General features: G+C 41.7%; 1 protein-coding gene and 1 long non-coding RNA gene across 2 annotated transcripts; one reads left to right on the top strand and one right to left on the bottom strand.

The window, feature by feature from the left end:
- Positions 1 to 8876: 8876 nt before the first annotated feature.
- Positions 8877 to 12741, top strand: LOC138413516 (uncharacterized). The gene is made up of 2 exons (XR_011245874.1): positions 8877 to 9014; positions 9177 to 12741. It is a non-coding gene; the product is annotated as an uncharacterized lncRNA (long non-coding RNA).
- LOC109631960 (transmembrane protein 42-like) lies at positions 11079 to 16793 on the bottom strand. Its single transcript, XM_069537345.1, has 4 exons — positions 16507 to 16793; positions 15942 to 16060; positions 12884 to 13030; positions 11079 to 12785 (listed from the first exon to the last, which is right to left on the bottom strand). The coding sequence occupies exons 2-4, from the start codon at positions 15990 to 15992 to the stop codon at positions 12642 to 12644; spliced, it is 342 nt and encodes a 113-aa protein (XP_069393446.1). The 5' UTR covers positions 15993 to 16060; positions 16507 to 16793; the 3' UTR covers positions 11079 to 12641.
- Positions 16794 to 17655: the final 862 nt, after the last annotated feature.

Raw genomic sequence — 17655 nt, 5'->3', positions numbered from 1 at the left:
CGATCAGCGGCCACCATGATCAGGATACACCATCATAATCCATCGTCGTGATCTGCGATTGCTATCATGATCAGCCAGCACGATATCATCATAATCCATGAATGCTGGATCTGCGAACGATAAGGCAAAGGTACTCCTGGGAAGAAGTCAAGTCAGTAACATGCATTGATGAGAGATCAATTTCTTTTATGTGATAAGGAGGGAGAAGAGAAAAGAGAAGTGCCATGTGTCATGTGTCGACATTCTAGACCTATAGCATAATTAAGAGCAGGTCGAAGACAAACCTTAACCAGCTCTAACTAAAAGCTATAGCTCATAAAGGAAGGTTTTAATCCTACTCTTAAACGTAGAGGGTGTCTGCCTCATGAACTGAAAGTGGGAGATGATTTCACAGGAAAGGAGCTTGATAGCTGAAAGCTCGGGCTCCTACTCTACTTTTAGAGTCTTTAGGGACAACAAGTAAGCCTGAATTCTATTCCCACCAGTGTAGTGAAGCTAATACATGAGAAATGCGATTTATTTTCAGGATTCTTGTCAGAACACGTGCTGAAGCATTTTGGACAAGCTGCTTTAAAGACTGAGCCTGATAATAATGAAGTGTGCAGTGTGCACGTGTAGCGGGTCCCGGCTTGGTCCCTGCTGACAGATATATAGATATCCTCTGGAAATATAAGACAGAAATCAGAGAAGCAGGAGCCCTGTTGCTCATTCTCCATTCATCTGGATTATGTTTTATTCTCACATTCATTTTAACTTTTTCACTGCAACCATGAATTATTTCTGTTATTTTGCCTGAATTACAGCACTAGGATTAACCATTTTTCGATAACATTCACATTAAATGTCTATTTTTACATATTTTCAAGAAATAAACTTATCAAAATTTGTATTTAACCAAAGATAAACATGTTCCCTTTTAATCATGTCATCTGTCTATCATCAGTCATGTATGTACTTCGCCCTTTCACACATCTTTATTCTCTCATTGAAAGAGTACTCTCTTTATATAACTGTACATAAAGTACGTTAAGTACATTAAGTGCTCACTTAAATCAACAGAATAAATCTCCTTTGCAGTTAAATTTTTTTACATTTACACCATAGGAAAACAAACTGCACATTTGCATTAGCTTCAACATTTAAAGCAATGCACTACACACACACAACTGATTTTCACACATACAGTAATAACCCACAAATGCCTAGGAGCCCGAAAGAAACCAATAAAAGTAAACAATTGGCTACGGCATCGGATGCCATTTTCTACACTACAATCATCACGTACCGTGACACTTTACTTTATTTACACACACTTAACAAGCTTTTAGCTTCTGGACCACACATCAGCAGGGATTCATATTAGCTTATAAACATCTGAAGTCACAGAAAAGGTGAGTAGCTGACCTGGAAATATAAGACAGAAATCAGAGAAGTAAGACAACTGTTGCTCATTCTTTCACGATGCATTGCAAAGAGTCCCAGTGGCGCTAACGCTAAGTGCTGCCACCCAGTGTCCTTTTCACGCAACAGCATGTCATTGTGTGTTTCTCTGTGTGACATCTTATTCTGAATTAAACAGACTATAATAAAAATAATACAATAGCAATTAATTAAAAAGTGACTCTCAGAGGAAATAAAACATTAATAATATGGCAACAAAAACACTTATTTTGTGGGTATCACACACGACAGTGGCCCGTGTCATCAGAGAATGACTCAGGGCAGTACTTAAAGTCAGCAGTGTATGTGGTGAATTCAATTCAATTCTATTTGTATAGCGCCAAATCATAACATACATTATCTCAAGGTACTTTACATAGAATGTCAGGACCTTAAAATCAAAATATAGAGAAACTCAACAGTTCCCACAACGAGCAAGCACTTTGGCGACTGTGGAGATAAAAATTCCCTTATTAACAGGGAGAAACCTCTGGCAGAACCAGGCTCAATCTGGGCGGTCATCTGCCTTGACCGGTTGGGGTTAGCAAAGAAAACGGGGGAAGGAGATGAGAGATGAGTGGAAAAGAGGGGAGAGAAGAGAGAGGGATAGTGGGGAGGGGGAAGTAGGGGAGGGAGAAAGACACTTGAGCACCATCAGGTATCAGATCTGATTAGTTAAAAAGTGAACAACAGTGTAAAGACTAGTGATAGACCGATATTGTTTATTCAGGGTCGATACAGATTATTAGTAGTCAAGGAGGCCGATAACCGATATTTGGAGCCGATATTCATTTGCAGTAAAAGTGAAAATGTCGGCATCAAAATTTAGAATAATACAAACTCCAACACTTAAATTTGTTTAAATGCCTTTAAGCATATGTTTATTAAACAGATTTTCAGATAACATGTTAAAGGTTTTTTTTCTTAGAATTTTAAAACAAAGATGTCTATTGTCTAACAAAAAGTGCAGGGAGTTCCAAGGCTCAGCAGCATCTCTCTCTCACTCACTCACTCTACGGCTGTCAACGAATATTCTAAATTCAAATATATATTTGAATATTTAAAAAAACGGAGATTCGATTGTGAAAATTAATATTCGACTGTGGAAAAAAACACATCAGCGGCTGCTTTATGAGTGGGCACACTGCATGACGGGACAGGCCACAGGAGTTGCACTTGTACAGCGTCACTCACTGTAGAAAGTGAGACGCGACCAGGGTTGCCAGGCAGGTGGATACAAATTTGGCCTGGTTTCGGATCGGTTCCGCAGGGTGTTGTAGCCGAAACACAGGCACTTTAGATCCTTCTCCCTGCGACCCGCTGTTCAGCAGTCTCACTCACTCACGTACATACATACACACTACAGCTATGGCTGACGTGCCCCCTAAACTCACAACATACACTCCTACTACCTTCAGCTCACGTCAGTCACAGAGACCCGTTATTATCGGACTTGATGTCTAACCCACACACATAAGTCTACTAACACGGACTGTTTCCATATGGATATGTTCAGCAGCCCGTCTGGAGGGACTGCGAGCGAGCAGAGCTGCCGCTTATGTTTATATAACATTATTGGGCTCACAGTAACATTACTAGTAGTTGAGAGTTGTAGAGGGCTGGATGTGTTTTACAATTTTGGGAGAGTTTGCTGCCTTAACTTACCTTCGAAATGTGGCGAGCGAGGAGGTACTTAAATTATAATTTAACTCAAATCAAGAAATAACCAAAACCAACAATGCCACCCCTGGGTGTAACCCGGGGAAAAAAAGAAAAGAACAAGTAGATGTGTAAGGAAAGCAATAAATTAAAATATTCTAAACCAAGGACAACACAAGTTCGTTATACTGAGAAGGCAGGAGACGTGTTTCCAATCAAATGTACAAAAGTTTATGTCATAAATATTAAGAGCAGTAGGAATTTACCCTAAAATGGAGTCTTGTTAATTAATACCAAAAACACCAGGCTTCCTCCAGGGCTGGGACCACTATGGTTTAAGGGGAGTGCAGGCATTAACTAAAGTGGGAGCACCACAGGACGGACACACGCACGCACGCACACGCCACCAGTGAGGCCCTCAGCACCTGCAAGTATGCAGACAGAGAGGAACAGTTAGTGGAGCATGAAACCATATACAAACATGATATCTATATATAACAAATATCAAAATGATAAGAACGCACAAATAATCTATTAGAAAATCAAAATAAACCCAAAGTTATTAAACAAAGAAAACCCCACTCACTATCCCCCTACTCTTTGCTATGGGTGCACTAAAAGAAATGCTGCCAGTAGTGTATACAGCTCTTGCAGGCTCAGGTTGGAGCACACAACCCAGAAAAATAACTAAATGAAGGAAAATAAACAAGGAGGGTGAATAGAAGACCAAAAGAACACTAAAAATAAACAACCAAAACAAATAAATCAAAACTTTGCGATAAACACAGCGTTGAATCCCAAAATCATGTACAAATAAATGTATCTAAATGATAAGGCACCAAACAAAAATAAACACTTTAACGCTGGCTTATGAAAAGAAAAGAAACAAAAATCATGTTAACCTAGACTCAAAACAAAGAAAAAAGGCTTTGAGCAGCACAGGGCAGATTTAAAACAAACAATTTCCTAAATCTTCCTCAATAGGAGCAAAAGCACAGGCTCCACACGGGCAGCACGTTGAAGCCCCACAAAGCAGCAGCGGTCCCGAGTGCAGAGCGGCGTGGCTCGTGTCGGCTAGGTGCCGAGATTTCGGCCTATCACGTCAGCGTTGTGTAGTTGAGGCACCAAGAGCAGAGAGGGAGCCAACAAACATTTCGGACACTACCATTGTCTGAGCTGTCGGATGTGAATGGAGGAGAGGAGAGAGGAGTGCAGAGCGTCTGCAGAACCTGAGACCAGGTCACCCGAAAGGGGAAGTGTGCACCAGCTGCGAAAGGGCAGCACTAAGGGTCCCTCCCTCTTATATACACCGGGGCTCAATTAAAGGGACGGAACCACACCAGGAGTAGAGCAAAGGTAAAGTGCTCATCCTGCTACAGAAACATATATCTGCTCTCCGTAGCTTCTCCTCTCGTCAAAACTGTTTCTCCTCTCTGCAGTGTGTGTAACCAGTGTGCATGCACAGCTCTCACTGCTGATTGGCTGTTAACTGGCTCTGTGTGTAACCAATCAGGTGGTGCTGTGGGTGGGACAATGCTGGAGACAGAGTAGAGACTACAGACAGAGAGGCGGGGCTGCATCAGAGCCAAAGTAACCCGGTTCGAGGTAATCTCTTATCGGCCTTCGGATTAAAAAAAGGGCTAATGTCGATATGCGTCAAAATGCTGAAAATCGACGCCGATAATCGGTCGATCCCTAGTAAAGACTATTAATTATTATTGATAACAGACACATTAGATATCATAATTAATTACTGCAATATTGTAATTAGTAATAGTAAAAGTTGTTGTCCTGGGGTTCCGGGGTCAGAGATTTCTGAAATGAGAGAGAAAGAGAGAGAGAGACTATGGGAGTACAAAGTGAAATAGTCATTGACATGTATTAAAACAAATAAATTAATGAATGTGGGGGGGCAGAGAGACGAAGAGAGAAGTGGAGAGGTGCTCAGTGCATGATGGGAGTTCCCCCAGCAGTCTAGACCTATAGCAGCATAACTAAGGAATGGTTCAGGACTCACCTGATCCAGAACTAACTATAGGCTTTATCAAAAAGGAATGTTTTAAGTTTAACTTAAAATGCTGAGGTGGTGTCTGCCTCCCGAACCCAGAGTGGGAGCTGGTTCCATAGGAGAGGAGCTTGGTAGCTGAATGCTTTACCTCCTGTTCTACTCTTAAAGACTCTTGGAACCACAAGAGAGCCTGTGTTTTGGGAACGAAGTGTTCTATTTGGATAATATGGTGTTAGGTCTTTGATATGTGAAGGGGCTTGATTGTTAAGGGCTTTAAATGTGAGGAGCAGGATTTAGAAATCTATTCTGAATTTTACAGGGAGCCAATGTAGAGAAGCTAAGACAGGAGTAATATGATCTCTCCTTCTAGTTCCTGTCAACACTCGTGCTGCGGCATTTTGGACCAACTGGAGACTTTTTACCGATTTCCTGGTAATAAAGAGTTACAGTAATCTAATCTAGAGGTAATGAATGCGTGGACTAGTTTTTCAGCATCCTTCTGAGACAGGATGTTTCTAATTTTGTTAATATTGTGCAGGTGGAAGAAAGCTGTCCATGAGACTTGTTTTATGTGGTGGTCAAATGACATGTCCCGGTCAAAAATAACTCCAAGGTTCCTCACAGTTGACTTGGAGGCCAAGCTGACACCATCCAAGGTAACTATTTGTTCAGACAGTGATTCTCTAAGATGTTGAGGGCCAATTACAATGACCTCAGTTTTGTCTGAATGTAGAAGTAATAAGTTTTGGGTCATCCAGGCCTTGATGTTCTTGAGACATTCCTGAAGTGATTAGATTCATCATGCCTCAGAGAAATGTATAGCTGGGTGTCATCTGCGTAACAGTCTTAGTGTATGTGGTGCTTTCTCATGATGTTGCCTAAGGGGAGCATATATAAGGTGAAGAGGCCCCTGGGGGGCCCCAGTGTTACTGATCAGACGATCAGACACGCAGTTCTGTAATATCACAAACTGCGGTCTGCCCGTCAGATAGTCATCGACCCAAGTGACGAGGGGAGCACCCACCTGCATGTTCTCCAGTTTGGCATTCAGCAGTCTGGGCTGGATGGTGTTGAAGGCGCTGGAGAAGTCGAAGAACATGATCCGGACTGAGGTGTTGGGTCTGTCCAGGGAGGAGTAAGCCTTCTGCAGCAGGTAGATGATTGCATCATCAACCCCAACATGGGGCTGATATGCAAACTGCAGGGGGTCTTGTGATGGGCACCGCAGTCTGAGTTGTGCCAGGACCAGTCTCTCCATGACCTTCATGCTGCTCTGTTCCCTGATCTAAAGGCCCTCTTCTTCTCATTGAGAAGGGCCTCCAGGTCGCTGGTTACCCACGGTTTGTCGTTTGGGTAGCAGCGCACCTCTTTAGTGGGGATGGTTTTGCCTAGGCAAAACTCAATGTACTCAGAGACACAGTCAGTCAGGCCATCAATGTCCTCACCATGTGGCTCATACAGAGCATCCCAGTCTGTGGCCTCCAGCGCTCCATGCAGTGTTTCCATGGCCTCAGGAGACCATTTCCTCACTGTCCTCACTGTGACTGGGTGCTGCTGAACCACAGGCTTGTATGATGGTGAGAGCAGGACTAGGTTGTGGTCTGACCTACCCAGTGGTGGCAGGGCAGTGGAGCTGTACGCATCCTTAACATTTGCGTACAACAGGTCCAAAGTCTTATTTTCACGGTGGTACATTTGACAAACTGGAAGAAGGTTGGGAGTGTGGATGAGAGAGAAACATGGTTGAAGTCTCCTGTGATGATGACAAAGGCCCCAGGGTGTTGTGTTTGTAATCCAGCAGACACAGTGTGGATGATGTCACACGCTGCTTCTGCGTTTCCAGATGGAGGAATATAAACAGTGATGGCGAAGACACTGGTAAACTCCCTCTGAAAATAATATTGACAAAGTCCGACGGTGACAAGCTTGATGTCCAGGCTGCAGAATGCTCTTTAACAGTGATGTGCCCGGGGTGACACCACCTGTTGTTCACAAGCACGGCAAGGCCCCTTCCTTTCTTCTTGCCAGTTGCGGTGGTGTCTCTGTCTGCTCGAACCGTCTGGAAGCCGGGAACGGTGACGTTTCCGTGAAACACATGATTCTAGACTTCCTGTACTCCCTCTGTGTCCTAGCGAGCGCTTCCAGTTTGTCCACTTTATTTGCCAACAATTTCACGTTTCCAGTGATGACTGCAGGGATGAAGGGCTTAAACTTCCTCTTCTCCATCCTCTGTTTAACCCCCGCTATGCAGCCTCGCCGTCTCCTCTTTAGCTCCTCTGGTATGGTGGGTCTCTCTCCGGCCAAGAGGGTGGTGTAATTCAGGGCTATCAGCTGGTTGCGGTTGTAAAGAATACTGGCGAGTATTGCCGGCATGGCTCCCAGTGATCCACAGAGACAAAATACAGAAGATAAAAAATACACGATAAACATAATAAAAACAAACAAAAACGACAGTGATACCGGGAGCTGCTACACCAGGCACCCGTTAGTATGGCGCCATCTCTGATCTCCAATATATTATATATCACAGTTTCAAATGTAATCTCTCAGTGCAATGATTTTTTTCTCTACCATATATATCACAAGTGCAATTCCTCTATTTATATGTGTATAACTTAGGTTCTGTCTGATGTTTACATTTTATATTTTTATTTATTTTTAATTTTATTTATTTTTCTACATATGTGTACTTTATGTATGTCTCTGGATTTGGATAAGGTGGTAGGCGTTCCTTAATGTCTAGTTTAGATACTGAGGCTTGATGAAGTGGCTCGAAGGCAGGGTCAATTAAAGGGTGAGGGTCTTTTTAATGGTGATATCGTTTAGTCCTCTGAAATCAATGCATGGGCAAAGTGTTTCGTCTTTCCCGGCCACGAAGAAGAATCCTGCACCTACAGGCGACGAGGATGGGTGAATGAGTCCAGCTGCCAGGGAGTCCTTAATATAATTCTCCATGGCTTCCCTCTCAGGACAAGAGAAGTTGTAAAGGCCAGGACGGGAGGGGGCGCCAGGGAACTATTGCGCAGTCGTATGGCCTATGTGGAGGCAGAGTCTGAGCTTTTAATTTACAAAAACCTCAGCTAGATCATGGTATTCAGGAGTAACAAGGGGGAGATCATGAGGGGCTGGTGTAGGTGCTGGACTATTCTGAGAGGGGTTCTGGGCATAAGGCAGGCAGGGGGAATAACAAAAGGGGCTCCAGTTGGTTACAGAGCCGGTTGACCAGTCAATGTGAGGGTTGTGCATTTTTAGCCAGGGCTGACCAAGTACTATAGGGGCAGGAGGGCACAGTGGTTTCCAGACAGAATCAGTTCCACCGGATCTGTCTGGTGGGTAATGTGGACAACCTACCATCTAGTGCATTAACCTTGCATGGAGAGGGGATGGCTTCCTGGGGAATGTTGGCCTATGATGTGTCCATGAAGTTGTCATCTGCTCAGGAGTCCACTAGGGCGAGGATGGGGATGGTGATGCTGTGAAAAGCTTGGGTGGCATGGAGCTGCATGCGTGAGTGAGAGAGTGAAGTGGTGGCACATGTGTGACTCATCAGATCCTCTCTCATATCTGATGAACCCTCTCTTTTGGCAGTGATGGACAAACAATGAGTAAGTTTCCTGCAGTAAATACAAAGTGCTGCCACCAGGCGTAGTTGGCGCTCCCCTGGTGAGAGGCAAGCACAACCAAGCTTGTGGACTCTTCAGATGAGAGAAGAGGTGGAGAGTTTGCGGAAGCCGTTGGGGAGGGAACATCATCTGACTGGGGACTGGATGTTAGCCTGGGTGGAGCTTGAGTGTCAGGGGAGTGATTATGCTGAGATCTCTCCCTGCGGCACGCATGGATGCAGTTATCGATTAAGGATATGAGCATGTCTAGGCTGTCTGTCTCTGGGCGCTAACTCATCCTTAAGGTAATTGGCTAGCCCAAACACAAACACCCCTTGTAGCGCTAACTCATCCCACCCAGACTGTGCTGCAAGAATACAAAATTCTACAGCGTACTCCGCCACTGATCTCAATCCCTGATGTACTGTGATCAACTGATTAGCTGCTTCTTTTCCCTGGACTGGCAGGATATGAATGACAAATGGGTGACCCCCTATCCCACAACGCACACTGAGCTGCCTTACCCGTTAAGAGTCCGATGATGAAAACCACACGGGATTGATCTGTAGGATATGTCGCCGGCTGTTGTTGGAACACTAGAGAACACTGGAGCAAGAACCGATCACAAGCCTCTAATTTCCCAGAGTAGCGCTCCGGTGTGGGGATGAATGGCACTCTGAGGCGTGGAGGCTGGGCCAATGGTGAAGGAGAGGGACAGGAGCGGCGTCGTGGGAGGAGGAAGCGATGTAGATGCTTGATCCCAGTTAGAGCTGAGCCGGATGACGTTGCCATTGAGAGTCTGCAGCATGTCCACTACATCGCAGAGAGTCCACTCATGCTGTTCCACTAACCTTGAGCAGTCAAGGCTTGACGGAAGGAATCCATGTCTGCTGGGTCCACTGTTGGCCAGATTGTTCTGTAACAGTTTTGTTGTGGCTGGACCCGGAAGCAGACACAGAGGAACAGTTTGTGAAATGAACAGAGTTTTTAATGAAAAGCTTGTGGCAGGCAGGCAACAGGCTGAAGGCGGGCTGAGGCACAGGATTTTAAACAGTAGTGATTATTATTCTTTATTTCCATCATTTGTTCCACATAGAAGAGGAGAGTTCAGAGACTGTCTCACCCTGCTTTCCTTTGGATCTGAACTCGAAGGTCATCTATTTTATTTTTTTTTGCAGTATACTGTTTTGATAGAATAAACATAACTTAACTCTCTTGAGTGGTAAAGTAGTTACCATATTTCCATTTTCATTATTTAATTTTCATTCTACTACATTTATTTTATAGCGCTTGTGCTGTTAAGATCAGGATAAAGATTTCACACAATGAATATACTTACATTTAGACTTATGTTTTATTGTTGCTTATGTACTTTTACTAATTTAAAAGATCTAAATACTTAATTCAACACATAGCACATTTCATTAATTCCTATTCAAGCATATCACACATTATCTAATGTATCTGAAATCCTTTATGGATTTTGTTCAGTTGGTCAAGAGACTAAGCTTAGTCTCAAAGAAACAGTGATCACTTCAGTAGTGAATTCCTCAAAAGAACACTTATATACAAGAATGTTAACACGTACACATTTGAACTTTACTGCCTATTTAGCACATTCATCTTGTAGGCATTTGTAAAAGTCATTGCTCATCTTATCAACATGTTTTCTTTTGAAACTTTCGAACATTAATTCATCAGCATTTATCAGGAAAATTTTATCACTGATATTTGTGGATATTGGAGCATAAGGATTCATCTGCTCTGGATCTTAAATCCAGGTTGCATAAGACATCCATTTGTCCTGTTTGACAGGTGACTGAGGGCACACTATCTGGACCTGCACCTTGCTCCTGGAATTCTAAAATGTTAGACTGGTAGTCACGAGACTTGCCATCTTCGGCTGCTCTCAGTCCATGTCGGACTCCATGCATTATGCTTACGATTGTTGCCAAAATACACATTTTGAAGGTATGGAATTCACTGTCCCCCCCTTCCCTCCAAATATGGATAGCTGACATGGTCTCAGTCATAAAAATGGAAAGAGTAAGGTTTTTGAGGGACAAAAAAAAAAATCTGAGATCCATTCCTTGCCCAACTCGACAAAAAAATAATTCACTTGTGTTAAAAATATACCTGTTTTGCGATATGTACAGTATGTTTCCCATGTTTATATTAAAGTCTGTCAACTGCCTGTGTTTTATAGTTAAAATAAAGTATTTATAAAAATAAAACTAGAAATGAAAACCAGGCCTCTGACTCCCAAATCGTCTCCCTTGCCAACATATTCTGCATATTAACATACAGAACCTCTTTACAGATTAGGTCCAAAGTGACTGCTGTTGTGATGACAGTAAAGAGTCAGAGAATATCAGTAAAAAAAGATGATTATTTTATTTAATAATAAGAAATCCTTTATTATATGACCAACATCTGCTCCCCGGGCGCTGACAACGGCAGCCCACCGCTCCAGTATGTGTGTACATGGCATCTGTCTATGTGTGTTTCTATTCACGTGCGTGTTTTGACAGGTGCCAACTGGATGGGTTAAATGCAGAGAACAATTTCATGTATGCATGTAAAAGTGTAAAACATGACAATAAAGTAAATCTTCTTCTTCTTTTTACAATGGGGAAATTTGCAATATTACAGCCCCAAAAACACATCAGCAGTAATAAAGAAAAATATGAATGAATTAAACTAATAAATACAGTGAACAGAAATATACTATGTGAGAGAATATGTACAGTTAATGGATTGCACATGAACTGTTTTATATTGCACAGACAGATGAATATGGCACAGTGAATATTGCACAGTTGAGAAGTGTAAATGGTAAATGGTAGTATTTATATAGCGCTTTTCTAGTCTTGAAGGCCACTCAAAGCGCTTTACACTACAGTTTTCCATTCACCCATTCACACATGCATTCATACAGTGCTTCTATAGCTAGCACTTTTTTTGATGTTCTATTGGGCAGTTTTGGGGTTCAGTATCTTGCCCAAGGACACTTTGGCATGCAGATGGGAAGACTGGGGATTGAACTTCCGACCTTCTGGTTGGAGGACAACCGCTCTACCCCCTCAGCCACAGCCACCCCAAGTGTATAAGTGCAGTCCATAATGGTGTTGAATGTAGTCTTTGCAAGGAGCAGAGCTGGTTGAACACTCTGAAGAAATGACCTGCGATATCTCTCCTTCAGACACAGGGAAGTCAGTCTGTCGCTGAAGGAGCTGCCCAGTGCTGTTATGGTCTGGACTGGTTTTCCATTAGAGAAGACAGCTTCGCCATCATCCTCCTCTGTCCCACTACCCCCACTATGTCAAGTGCGTATCCCAGGACTGAGCTAGTCCTCATATTCAGACTATCCAGTCTCTTCCTATCAGCAGTTGAAATGCTGCTGCCTCAGCAAACTACTCTTAAGAAGACAACAGATACCACCAGAGTCATAAAAAGTCGCCAGGAGCGCCCCCTGCACTCCAAAAGATCTCTGGCACCTGATCAGATACAGTCTGCAGTGCTCTGGCTCTTCTTAAATAGTGCATATTGATCCAAAACTTGCTATAATCTCAATTTAGTGACAAAGTCACATCTATGGGCTAACAATATATTCTAATGGGAAAAAAAGAAAAACTTGCCACAGGGACATATCAGTGTGTGTGAAGAGGTGTCTGGGACTGCTCGAACTGTATGTACTGTCAGATCTGTGCAACATGTTTTACCTGCTCTTATATTAATACAATGATCTTCCTCTTTTCATAAGTGAGTGTCTGAGAGATTCCATTATGTGTCTCTAAGGGAGTCCTGCCACAGTTTGTCAATGTTGTCTTTATTTATGAAGCAAATTTATAACAACTTGGTTGACCAAAGTTTGCTGTGACTGTGAATGAGGGGCAGAGGCCACTAGATTGGGACAAATTAAGTGACTTCCATTAGTCGTCCTTTTTCCCCTCCCCCTGTGGGGAAGACTGAGGTGTGGATAGATGAAGCACCAGCAGTCCACACAGGGTGACAGAGATGCCTGCCCACCATAGAACAGCATGCGTCTCTCCAAAAATCACCCTTCCCAGGAGGGCCTGGACACACAAAGCGAAGAGACTTGGTAAATGGAGATAAGGCAATAATCTAAAAGTTTTCACTAAAACCGTATGTATTGTATTATAAGAGAGCCTACCGAGGAGATGAAATTGGACGCAGTGGTAGTGACTGTAGCTCTGGCTGTAGAGGAGCAGTGTCGGAGAGCCTTAGAGAAGAAGGACCACATGACAGTGTTGCAGGTGAACAGCAGAGCTCCACACAGCAGCCGCAGGGGGGCATGGAGCTGGAAACACCAACATGGAAAATAGGACAGCAGAGGTCAGCTACGAATGCTAGACGACATGTGCTGTATTATATGTATGCTATTCTTTTTTTCTACACTTAACCAGTTATAATAACATGATTGATAAAGATAAAGAAAGATAATTCTGTGTCGACTCAAGCCATATACACATGGTGCCAGTCATGCCGACAGGGTTAAAATGAAAAGCAGCAGGGACACTAATAAACTTATGAGTTAAAATTCTCATTATTCACGCTATGAATTTCTCTTCCTCTATTAACAAATCAAAATGTACAGAGGAAAACAAAAGAAGAAATGTCCATAATGAGTGACTGAAATAAAACATAACAAGCAAGTTATTACTATTATGTTTATTGGAGGTTTTTACGAAGAACACAAACAAATCTTGTTGTTCAATTCTTTGATGTTTGAAGTTATATTGGCAACTCATCTGTGATGTTAGAAAATGTAGTTATTAAATACTGAATCCTTTATTTAACATCTGAGGAGAAAGCAGGCTGCAGGACCTGAAGACATAGCATGAAAGTATCCTTGCTGATTGGTTAGAAGTTTTTACACAGGCTGTATAGTGTTTCCCTTTATGTGAATCAGGAAGTAAGTAGTGTAACTGGCCCTGGTGTTATTCCTCCAGAGTTACAATGTGCTGTGATGGTAACCTTGGTAATGTGAAATTTTCCATAAAGTAGGGGAGTGGAATGAACATCCACAGTAGTTTTATTGTACTGAAAATGGCGGATTAATCTGAGGTAAGGAGATTCTTACATGGAAGCTCTTGGCAACGTTAAGGCCTTCTTGTACCTTGAGCACTTCTGAAAACTTAAGACTTACACTGACCATGGTGCAAACATAAGGACATTTTTAAAAAACGTAATGAGGATGATGGGTCAGCTTGATGGTCCTTGCTAACTTCATGAGTTTATGCTGAATACCATTTCTACAATGTCAAAGTCATCCCTATTCCTTCATCGAATCTAAATAAATAAGTGCAAATGTTGGAATAACAGGCTACAAAGAGAGCAGTGCAGCAAGCTGATTCCGTTCTTTAGTTTACCATTCTCATTGACATTGTGAAAACATGCCCAGATACTCACACCACTGCATATTTATATGTATATCCTCAAACAGATGCTACAAATAGATTTAGAAAAGAAAATTACCAACAATGAAGCTCTGAGGCATACAGATAACTGATCAATTATGAATGAATAAAATAACAATAATACAAATGTAACATATAATTTTGTTAAGGCAGTTTGTTTCTTTTCAAGATGAGCAAACATATAGGTAAATTAAATAAAATAAAGGCAAGAAGAGGATGAATAGTCTGTAATGGTCAGTATTTTATATAGCGCTTTTCTAGCCTTGACGACCACTCACAAGGGCTTTGCAGTACAGTTTTGCCCTTCACCCATGCACACATGCATTCATAGAGTGAATCTATGTGCAGCACATTCTCCATCACACATCAATCACAGTCTTTCATAATGTGTAAATACACGTTTATTTCCGCAGTGATAACAGAGGTATGATTTAAGTTGAGAAATATTTATCGTAAGCAAATGATCACAATTAAGGTCATAGAAGTTAACTGCATAGTCAAACATGGTGATTGTAGGCAATACTATAGTATTGTCTACCATGTTTACATAATATTTGGAAACAGTAACTAACAAGATTTAAGGATGGGTCACATAAAGTAAAGATTTGATCTTTTTTACTGTAATCCTAATAAATCTGCATTATTCTACCTCCTCTGGACTCAATTTAATAGCCAATCCTGTCTGTAGGAGCAGTGTTGGATGTTTGGAATCCACTTTTTAAAAAAATACCCCTTTTCTTTTGACAAAAAGTAATTGCAGGTCCTGGGTTGTAACTAAAAGTGTTTTTCGGCCTTCTTTAAATTTATGCGGATGCTTTTCTCCAAAGCGACTTAAAATTAGTGCATTCAACATGTGATGATTGTTATAAGTCTGTTTGTCCTGGGATCATATTCCCCCTCCTGGTGTTTGTTTATTTTTTAAATATATATTTTTGGTTTTTTTTATGAATAGGACAGAGTAAACTGTGATGGGGGGTGACAGAGAGAGTGGGGAGGACATGCATACATGGCTGCAGGTTGGACTCTGGGGGGTTAGGTCCTTGCCTCATTGGGGTGGCAGCTTTACCTGGTGAGCTATACGCCACCGCAATATATTGGACAAATCATAGCTCACCCAATCCTTTTATCTGCTGAAATACCTTTAAAGGGCTATTACGACATATTAAACACAATTTTCACAATTGCCAACAAGTGAGTGCAAATCCTGAGTTTTAACTAAAGGGGTTTTTCTGCTTTAACCTGGCTCTATTTCATTAATGTGGGTTATATTTGACCGATTATAGCCAATCCATCACTTTTTACCTGCCGAAAACCTTTTAGGGACTTATACATATTGAAATGATGTCGAACGTTTTTCTTGCTTTGTCTCTCAAATCTATGACAGCCATGTTGGCATTTTCTGTATATGGTAAAATGGTTTGGTAAATGGTTTGTATTTATATAGTGCTTTTCTAGCCTTGATGACCACTCAAAGCGCTTTACACTACTATATGTGATGTTGACACAAAAACATTTAGTTTTTATGAACTGTGGCTGCACTTTAACATCAATTTGAATAAAGTCATTTTGGGGCTTTCCTAGTTTTACTGGTTTTTCAGTAGGGTTTAACCAGAGCCAGGCCGTACAACGGATGTACATTTAATTACATCATGTTTTTCTTCATTGCTATTGCAGTATCCTTTAGCCTTCTGATATCAATTTAACATGCATAGACTATTCCTTATATCCCCAGTATTCTTCATAATAAAGTACAATGTTGAGCAAGGCACAAAACAAGGAACTGTGTCTTACCCAGTCACAATCTGTTGTTCCACCGTATTTTTCCATCGTTAACTTACACATGTCTCTCGTGTAGTCTGCACCAAGGGAAAGCTTTGCAGACAGGGAGGCAGCCGCACTCAAAAACCCTGCTAACAACGCGCAAACAGACCACGAGAACATACTTGATGTGGGGAGAAGCAGTGTCCCTTTCGAATTGGAGACTATAGCCCCAATTTCTTTCCAGTTTTTCCCCAGTTTTTCGAACAATCATGAAAGTCAACAGTTATCATTTTACAGCAAGCAACCAAGTTACGACAAAACCCATTACTAGAGCCGCGTTCCATTACACTTCCGAGTTGATAGCGTCCCAGTTGCACGACAACCATGTTTAGGTTAGCCAGCTAGCCATTGTTAGCAAAAACAATTCATAATAACGCATTACGCGGTATCCCACGCATACTAACGCTGTAGTAACAGATTGTACTGTATTATGTGTACGACACATTTAATGAAAGAATTATTAACAAACAGTAAAATCTACGGCTATTAATACTGTTGGTATATGGATCTTGGATTTCGTTGAGGTTCTTCCGACCTTCTGAGTCGAAAAACCGATTTGAGGGGGCATTCCAGTTGCCACTTCCGAGTCGAGAATCTGAAATTCCGAGCTCTGAGGTTTACATAATGCGACATAAAGCCCAATTCATTCCTCCGCGTTGGAGCTAAGCCGTAGGCACGCACAGAGGCCGATAATCCATAGTTGCGTGTAGGTTTGTGAGAGTCGCGCTGCGATTACACCGCCTGAACGCTTGTGGCGGTAGTTTCTTCTTCTTCTTGTAGTGTTTTTGGCGGTTGGCAAACCAGCTTATAAATGCATTCCGCCACCTTCTGGAGTGGAGTGTGGATCAGTTGATTACCAATAAACAAACAAAATAAAAAAAGAGCCTGCAATTATTTTATTAAGTCCAGTTTCTCTTGAATAGTTGTTTAGAAGATTATGTATGATCTTTTGTGTCTTTCCTAACACATTTTTAATGTGATATTTTGCTTTTCATCTTTCAATCCTGATATTAATTTCTTTCTTTGTTCATTGTAATTGTTACATTCTATCAGTACATGAGTGACAGTTTCTGGTTCTTTGCAGTATTCATAGAGTCTGGTTACCTAATTCTCAGACAGTAATAGCTTTATCTCTTCTGCTCCCCTCACCAGTGCCTACATGTTTTTGAAAGTTATACAAATGTCTTCCTGTGTCGTTCAAATCCTAGTTATTCTTGCCATGTTTTGTGAGTGTGAGTATTAATTATTGCTTTTATTTTTGCTTTGCTTAGTGGTACCTGTTTGTCAATAGTTGTTAGTTTTAATGACTTTTTTCCAATATGTCTGCCTTGTCATTACCTTCGACTCCCACGTGAGCTGGAACCCATATAAGGGAGGTATTGCACCCTCTCTGATATAATTTGAGGATCATATGAAAAAAATTAATCGGTAAAATCCTAACTGAGTGATAAATTCAGTGACCTTATACTGGCAATTGCTGACAAGCTGTAAGATGCAATGATAATCTCATTGTCCTGGCTTCTTTCCTCCACCCACTGCAATGCAAACAGAGTAACCAATGGTTTTGCTGTATATACTAACAGGTGATCTGAGACTCGTTTTTTAAATGCTATGTCTAACTGTGGAATGAAAAAAGCTGCACCTGTACGCCCTCTTTCTGGCTCCTTTGAAGCATCTGTGAAAA

Source organism: Paralichthys olivaceus, chromosome 13 (genome assembly GCF_024713975.1).
Source record: "Paralichthys olivaceus isolate ysfri-2021 chromosome 13, ASM2471397v2, whole genome shotgun sequence".
Classification (NCBI taxonomy): Eukaryota; Metazoa; Chordata; class Actinopteri; order Pleuronectiformes; family Paralichthyidae; genus Paralichthys; species Paralichthys olivaceus.
This window is presented reverse-complemented; position numbering and strand designations above follow the sequence as displayed.

Bases quoted from the DNA above. Each gene is read 5' to 3' on its own strand.
- LOC109631960 (XM_069537345.1), bottom strand. From the start codon at position 15,992: ATGTGTAAGTTAACGATGGAAAAATACGGTGGAACAACAGATTGTGAC. The intron at 13,031-15,941 runs GTAAGACACAGT...TGGTGTTTCCAG, and splicing joins GAACAACAGATTGTGACTGG to CTCCATGCCCCCCTGCGGCT. The intron at 12,786-12,883 runs GTAGGCTCTCTT...TTGTGTGTCCAG, and splicing joins CGTCCAATTTCATCTCCTCG to GCCCTCCTGGGAAGGGTGAT.